This window comes from Labeo rohita, chromosome 7 (genome assembly GCF_022985175.1).
Source record: "Labeo rohita strain BAU-BD-2019 chromosome 7, IGBB_LRoh.1.0, whole genome shotgun sequence".
In the NCBI taxonomy this organism is placed as follows: Eukaryota; Metazoa; Chordata; class Actinopteri; order Cypriniformes; family Cyprinidae; genus Labeo; species Labeo rohita.
In genome coordinates, this window is record NC_066875.1 from 31,712,539 (window position 1) to 31,720,712 (window position 8,174).

Genomic DNA, 8,174 nt, shown 5'->3' on the forward strand with positions numbered 1-8,174 from the left:
GTCTGTAATGGTTGGATAAAATGTGTGACAGCTGCACCCATTTGAAAACAGTTTTAAAAAGAAATAAAACTGATGAAAATTGATGTTTACAGTTGCATTTTTTTTTTGTGTGTTTTTCTAACTATTGCAGAAGAGCAATAATAATTTTACATTCTTTTGTGATTATTTATTATTATTGGTAAATATAAAGGTAGCAAGGCAATAAGACAACAAATATCCCAATGATTAGGTTATGTTTAACCCAGCAACACAGTTAACCTGACCCACTGGTTGGGTCAAATAAACAACCCAGCATTGTGGGTCAAATGGTTAAACCCAGCACTTGGGTAAAAACAATCCAACGCGTGTTCTGTCCCATAGTTACCAGCGGCTGGGTTAAGGTTGGGAGTGTAATATCCAAGGAACACATTTCTAGTAGTGTTACAGAATAATTCTCATGTTGTACTTTCAGAAGGAAGTTTTGGAATATTTGTCCTCTTCCCAAATTTGTCACTACTGAAACACAATAATATTAGAAGGGTTATACTGACCTATTAAGTATATATATATATATATATATATATATATTATTATTATTATTATTTTTTTTTTTCTAAATCAATACCAATTACATTTTAAACAATATTTCAAGTGTATTTATGAGATTTGTTGTATTTTGAATTCAAATTTTCTTTGCAAAAGGGAAAAAGTTGGTCATGGTGATTTAAAAGTTAGGCATTCATTAGTTTGAATATGCAATGAACCAAAACTATCATAACATCCCATGTTTCAGTAGAGACTGCACATTTTCGGTAGTGAAAGTAATGCTTTGGCGTCCACATCGCATTACAGAATTTCAACTTGCATACTAAAACACCACTAAAATATACTAAAATGCAAAAATTTTGCATAGCTGTATAAAAATTTTGCTTATTTCCCACAAAATATGAGGATTATGTGTTCCCTTTTGTCACTACCGAAACAATAATGACATGTTTTGGTCGTGACTGTTTCGGTAGTGACCAATTTATGGAATAACGTCTAATGCTAATTAGCACATGGTCTGTTAGCACAGTTCTTAAGAGTGTCACACATATACAAACTAAATGTTATGGAATAACTCCCAAAAAAGTGTAGTAGTGACATTTATTAAGCTATATATTACGTTAAAATGTAGGGGTTAGGGTTTGGGACAGCCACCTCCCAAGTGAAATTCTCAATAAATGATGATTTTATATATAATAAGCTTACTAATACTTAAAATATTGTTGTGGCTTTCAATAGATAATAACGGATCTTAGTAAACATCTAAGATTTGAATACTTACATGCGTTTTGGTTGTGGGATATGGCTTACCTCGTCTGGTGGTAAAATGAGTTGATTGTTGTTCAGAAACAGTTTTTTCAAAGTAACAAGTCTCGAAACTGCAGGTGGCAAAACTACTAGATCCCGATGACTCATGTTTAGACTTCCCTGTTGTTTGTTAAGACATTCCAGTACGATATCATCCCCGTACATTTTATTTTATTTAATAAAAACAATAATTCACAAAAACAAACGGTGCTGAATAGAGAAGCAGAACGCGTCATCATCACCATGGTTACATTTAACTTCCGGCATGGTGATATTCATGGGTCTTTAAATTAACAAGAAAAGTCTTTGGACAATGGAAAGCTTAGAGGCTAAGATATTTTATAGTTATGTTTATTCTCTTGTTATTTAAGTACAGTGTTAAAATGCAAAAAAAAAAAAAAAAAGTTTTTTTTTTGATTGCAGTTCTCCGTATGTTTTTGTACAGACTGCGCTCTGACTGCACAGATTTGATGTTCTTGAACCTACGGGAAATCAGGAAAAAGTGGGCTGGCCGTGAGAGCGGTCAGTGCATATGTGAGCGAAAGCGCTCATGATCCGTACAGGAGCCAAATAAGAAGTATATGCACTGGGACTACATAGGTTTTCTGGAGTTTGGTCTGTAAGAGAATAAAATGGATAAAGACAACCTTAGCGTCGTCCTGCACTCTAAAGGAGACCTCAGATTGGTATGACATTTTATGCATTTCGGGTTAAGGTTTTGCGACCCTTGAACTCCGAATGCACTTTTGATTTATAAATGCTGATTTTTCTGTATCGTTAACAGGAACAGCTTCCCATTCCGGAACCAGGACCAAATGGTATAGTTTTGTCACTAAGGGATATTTCCACGTGCAATGCAGTGATGATTAACAGTTCAATATTCATATTTATTCATTATTTTGGATTGTTTTTATTGAAGAGGTGTTACTTCAGATGCATTCTGTGGGCATCTGTGGATCAGACGTACACTACTGGAAGAACGGCCGCATTGGGGACTATGTATTGAAACAGCCCATGGTATTGGGACATGAAGCCTCTGGTCGTGTGGTGAAAGTGGGCTCTGCTGTGACGCACCTCAAAGCAGGTTAGTTCTCTCTGTATTATGCCTAGTGTTTCATTTGATGTCAATTACACTCAGATTAAGTGAGTTAATCTTTCATCTTTGTATTCAACAGGGGACAGAGTTGCCATTGAGCCTGGAGTTCCTCGTGAAGTAGATGAGTACTTCAAATCTGGACGCTACAATCTGTCTCCCAGCATATTCTTCTGTGCCACTCCTCCAGATGATGGAAACCTGTGCAGATACTACAAACACAGTGCAGACTTCTGCTACAAGTCAGATCGCTATTACTGGACACATTGTATAATGAGAGAATCCATAGCACTTTAGTGTCTTTGCATAATAATCATGTATATGGGTGTGTGTGTGTGCAGGCTTCCTGATAATGTGACTTACGAGGAGGGAGCCCTGATCGAACCCCTGTCAGTGGGCATTCATGCCTGCAAGAGGGCAGGAGTCACTCTTGGAAGCTCAGTGTTTGTCTGCGGTGCAGGTCAGTAGTCTACAATGATTGATATTTATGCAGCTGTTACACATTAACTAGTCAATCAGTGTAATGACCTCTGACTTTTTGGCTACTGCTATTTTTCTATAGTGTGCCAGGACTGTAAAACAATTGTTGCTTATTAAGATAATATCACTGTTATGACTTTTGTGACTGGTTATAGTAAAAACAGACTGTGTATGTTTGTTTTTATCATCATAGGAACAATTGGGCTGGTGTCTTTGTTGGCGGCCAAAGCCATGGGTGCTTCACAAGTAGTAATAAGTGGTAATGTATATATTTAGTATGCATAACGTCTGTTTTTAGGGGTTCAAGTGCGTAGCACTGAAACCTTATTGTAATTGCTAGAATGGCCAAGAATTAGCAATCTTCACGTAAAATTGATCGTGCTGACCAAACTGTAAGTCGTAGAAACTTGAAACTTTTCCGACAATCTCACCAAGCCTCACCCCAATCGGCCTGATGGGGGCGCTACAGTGATCAGCATCAGTCGCAGGCTCAGGTGTCTTATTTTATCTGAGTCTAATTATCGGGTATTTTGGATTTTTTGGAAAAACCTGCTTTTGTGAGCTAGTCCTAGGTTTTTTGCCTGAACGGAACCAAACCAGTGCAGAAAGATTCTCTGGAGAGTGAATATCAACAAAAAAAACCTTTAACTTTCGATTCACCATCACAAAGGGACACCAAAACATTTGAAAGAGCCACTTTTTGTAATATGCTTATAACTTCTGAATGGAATGAGATATCTTCAAGTTCTGAGCACTTACGTAAGAACTCGATCTGAGGTCACAGGACAAAAAACGCAGAGCTTGGCCACTTGGTGGCACTGAAAGAGGGGGGAAAAAAATAAAACAGGTATACCTATGCAATCATTTGTCCTATCAACATGAAAATCACTGACCACGATCTAGGTCAAAAAGAGCTACAAGTGTCTATAAGTGCATTTGCATATCTCAAAAAAACATGGCCACCATTGACTGATGAAATTTGAGTACCTATTAGACAAGGTTAACGGAAGCCAATCGGAATGAAACTCGATGGGTACCTTTGACTCACGGCCCCAAAGGTCTGTGAGAAATTTGAAAGAAATAAGTCACTGGGGGAACAATATTGCATTTTTCAAGGGTGTAAACGATTGTACATTGCAGTTTTTCTCACTTGCATGCTTGTTTTTTTATCATCTAATGGAACTAATTCCAGACAACTTTGCCTCTAGAGCCACTGCTGTCAATCAAATTGTTTGTTAAATGATTGAGAAGATCTACTTTTGCTACTTTTAGTCTTAGGTTTTTTCCTCTCAATCTGGAAAAAAAACACTACAATACAATTCTCTGGATTCTCTAGGTCAATAAATTTACCCTTTGGGAAGCCATAACAGGGTTGTTTAAAAAAAATCCTATGAAGTCTAAAATGGTGAGCACATGCAACAGGTGATTCTGTTCTATGTGTAACAGTCATAAATGTAAAAAAAAAAAACTATGATAAATTACCTGGATTTGCCAAAAATGCTCTTTTAAATCATTATTTAGTAATCCTGTAACCACCTAAATCAGTGTCTTTTTCATATATGCTTAAATGCCTTAAAGCACTTGAACCCTGGTAATCGCTGCCTTCAGCTATATTTTAATCTGTATTTCTAGACTTGTCTTCTGATCGGCTTGCCAAGGCTAAAGAGATTGGGGCAGACTTTCTGCTTCATGTGAAGAAAGAGGACGAACCGAAGGACATAGCCAAAAAAGTGGAGGGAATGCTGGGTTGCATGCCTCAAATCAGCATAGAATGCAGTGGTGCACAGAGCAGCATTCAGACAGCCATCTATGTGAGTTTAATGACAAAAAGTCATACCGCTAACACTGTTTAGGTAGTATTTATGTTAAAATCGTAGATCATACTTAGACCTTGTTTGTGCTGCTGATGGTGTTTTTATCTAGGCTACTCGTTCTGGAGGAGTGGTGATACTGGTTGGGCTTGGTACCGAGATGACCACCGTGCCTCTTGTCAACGCAGCTACCAGAGAAGTTGACATCAAAGGTGTATGCCGCTACCGTAATACGTAAGTAGGATCTAGGGCTAGGGATTTACAAATGTAAATTTCAAAAAATGTACAGTATTTACACTTCAAAATAAGATTTTACACCTTTGCACACTTTTATTCATGTTCCCTCATTGTTTTTCCAGCTGGCCAGTGGCCATTTCTATGTTGGCGTCTAAGAAATTGAACGTCAAGCCACTTGTTACCCACCGCTTCCCATTGGAGCAGGCTATGCAGGCCTTTGAAACCACCCACCAGGGGCTTGGGGTTAAAGTCATGTTAAAATGTGACAAAAATGACCAAAATCCATGAGATCAACTTTTAGACCCACACCTGATTATTGCATAGCTACAGTCGCTTGAATAAATTTCTTAATCCAGCTAATTTTACATCGTCTTTTCTCAGGTACAACAGTCACAGGAATTCAATGATTTTTTTTCACAGTGGATGTAATTATTTATCATTTCAATTGCATTAATGTAGCATTTTACATTAGTGAAGTATTTACAAATAAACCTTTTGTTATTATATGATCATGAAGAGTATTAAAATGCAATTTTATGCAACATTGTCAGAGTGCAGCCATATTAATAACTGGCCGTGTTTACTTTTTACAATTTACTTACAAACACGAGCCGAAGATTCATGGTACAAGGATACTTGAGTTTGTCTATGTAGTACTCTCTAACCAGTGAATAAATCTAAAATATGAAATCCTTTCATTTACGCATCACTGAGGTATGTTTTGTTTTATTTGTTATTTTATTTTATCATATTAAGGAACACTGCTGAAATGGAGATAATTGTTAAAGGGGTCATCGGTACAAACTTGGATCACGTGTGTCTTGATAACCAATTAAAGCCTTGACGTTACTGAATTTCAGTCACAGTTGTAGGACACTAAGTCAGTGGCTTCTCTTATAAAACTGCATTTTTTTTGTGGTAAACTCTAAAATTAGTTCAATCCAAAAGTATTGTTTAGTGTAAAACACGTTGAAGATTACTAGATAGGCTGTCGATTCATTAAATGATAAGCTGTTTTCTCGATCCCAAATGCGGCTGTAAAAATCCCAGCCAAGGAAGAAGGGTCTTATCTAGTGAAATGATAGGATATTTTCATTTAAAAAGTAAAATTTTAAATACTTTTTAATCTCAAATGCTCATCTTGTCTCACTCTCCCTGAACTCTGTATTCTGGTTCAAGAAAGTTAGGATATGTCGAAAAACACCAATCATATTTTCTCCCTCAACTTCAAAAATCATTTCAAAATCATCCTACATCGCTGCAGAAGTTCCGACCCAGTCTATGCGAAGTGAACATGCAAAGAAGATCAAACACCCTTAACAAAAACGGTAAAACAGCAATATAGGGCGATTTCGAAGTCAAGGGAGAACATGAGATGGTTTTTCGACATACCCTAACTGTCATGAACCGGAACAAAAACAGTTCAGGCAAAGTAAGACGAGAGCGCTTGGCATTAAAATGTATATAAATTGTGTTATTTTTATTAAAATAACCGATCGTTACGCTAAATAAGACCCTTGTTTCTCGGGATCGTTTACAACTGCATTTGGGATCGTTTGAAGCCGCATTTAAACTGCATTTTGGAAGTTCAAAATCAGGGCACCATATCAGTCCATTATATGGAGAAAAATGCAGAAATGATTTACGCCTGAAGAAAGACAGACATGAACATCTTGGATGACAAGGGGGTGAATACATTATATGTGAATCTTTGTTTTGGAAGTGGACTTTGAAGTTAACAGTCTCAGGGGCGGGGTGAGTAGAGCTCATTAGCATTTAAAGGGACATGCACCAGAATGGGCCGCTGTGAACAGAGCATGCGGAAACCTCTTGGTCTTCCTCTTGAACCCAACAGGGAAGTGACTAAAACTGCAATTCATCGACTGGCTGCAAAAGGGAGTCATTCCCATAGACTCCCCATGTTAAAATGCCCAACTCTACAGCAGAAAAAAATATGTTTACAGCCTGGTACAAAAAATGGTTTTGGTCTACATAGTTAATTTTGCCCTTCATGTCAACTGTGAGGGGGGTGAATTTTTTTTTATAACTCATCCGTTTAATTTATATTAAGCCTTAAAGTTCTGCATAATCTAGGGCGTGGCCACTTGAGTGACAGGTGGATTGCCGCTGCTGTCACCACTGTCGCGCTAGGCGGGCGTGGTTTCAGCAACCAGCTCCACCCACGTCCCGCCTCTTTGCTCATTTTCGATTATCCGGGAGTGACGTGCAGTGACGCGATTCCAAGATGGCGACGGCCGACTCCCGCCCACTAAGAGCTTCAAAAATGCTCTTCAGAAACCTACGGGTGACGTCACGGACACTACGTCCATATTTTTTACAGTCTATGGAACAGAGCTGTTTTTGACAAGATAAAATGGTGTTGTTTTTACACTACCATTGAGAAATTTGAACCAAAGCATGTTATAGATTTATCATTAAAACCCTAAAGAATTAAATCAACTTTTTGACAATGGGCATCCAATGACCCCGTGTTTTCCTCCAGTGCGGAGTTTTGATTGAGTTGAATGCCCTGAAAAAACAGGAGGATGTGTACTGCAATGTGTACTATAGTGATGTCATTGTGTGTGAGTGAAAGTTTGTGCTCCATACAGAACCAAATTATTATGCAAGCAAATACTACTGAACTGTATGTGTGTGATTGAATAAAATGGATAAAGACAACCTCTCTGTGGTCGTGCACTCTAAAGGAGATCTCAGATTGGTATTATATTTGATGAATTGTAGTTGAAGATTTAAACTCTGATTGCATTTGCAATTTATAATTGCAGATTTTTCTGCATCTTTAACAGGAACAACGTCCCATTCTGGAAACAGGACCAAATGGTATAGATTTGCCACTAAGTAATATGTCCAAATGTATTGGAATGATGATTAACAATTCAAAATTCATATTTATTAATAATTTTTCGGTGCTCATGTGGCATTGCCATCAGCCCTGGTGAAAAAACCAGCATATCCTGGTAGGTGTGTTTTGATACTGGAATGCTGGTTAGGTAGGTTTCGATGCTGGTTTAAGCTGGTCCTTTGCTGGTTTATGCTGGTCCTTAGCTGGTTTAGGCTGGTCCTTTGCTGGTTTTTGCTGGTCAAGGACCAGCATAAACCAGCTAAGGACCAGCATAAACCAGCATCAAAACCTACCTAACTAGCATATGCTGTTTTTTTCACCAGGGAGTGTTGCCAAGTCAGCGGTTTTCCCGCGG

General features: G+C 37.9%; 2 protein-coding genes across 2 annotated transcripts in view; one reads left to right on the forward strand and one right to left on the reverse strand.

Annotated features, from left to right (window-relative positions):
- The window catches only part of si:dkey-1h4.4 (uncharacterized), a 17,513-nt gene extending 15,953 nt beyond the window's left edge, over positions 1–1,560 (reverse strand). The window contains exon 1 of the mRNA XM_051114052.1: positions 1,336–1,560. Coding sequence (XP_050970009.1) covers positions 1,336–1,497 — 162 coding nt within the window. The 5' untranslated portion in view covers positions 1,498–1,560. The remainder of the gene's footprint in view (positions 1–1,335) is intronic.
- A 275-nt stretch (positions 1,561–1,835) lies between these two features.
- sord (sorbitol dehydrogenase) lies at positions 1,836–5,651 on the forward strand. Its single transcript, XM_051116187.1, has 9 exons — positions 1,836–2,018; positions 2,117–2,150; positions 2,252–2,416; positions 2,508–2,667; positions 2,767–2,885; positions 3,099–3,164; positions 4,538–4,716; positions 4,829–4,950; positions 5,076–5,651. The coding sequence occupies exons 1-9, from the start codon at positions 1,965–1,967 to the stop codon at positions 5,239–5,241; spliced, it is 1,065 nt and encodes a 354-aa protein (XP_050972144.1). The 5' UTR covers positions 1,836–1,964; the 3' UTR covers positions 5,242–5,651.
- The last annotated feature ends 2,523 nt before the right edge of the window (positions 5,652–8,174 follow it).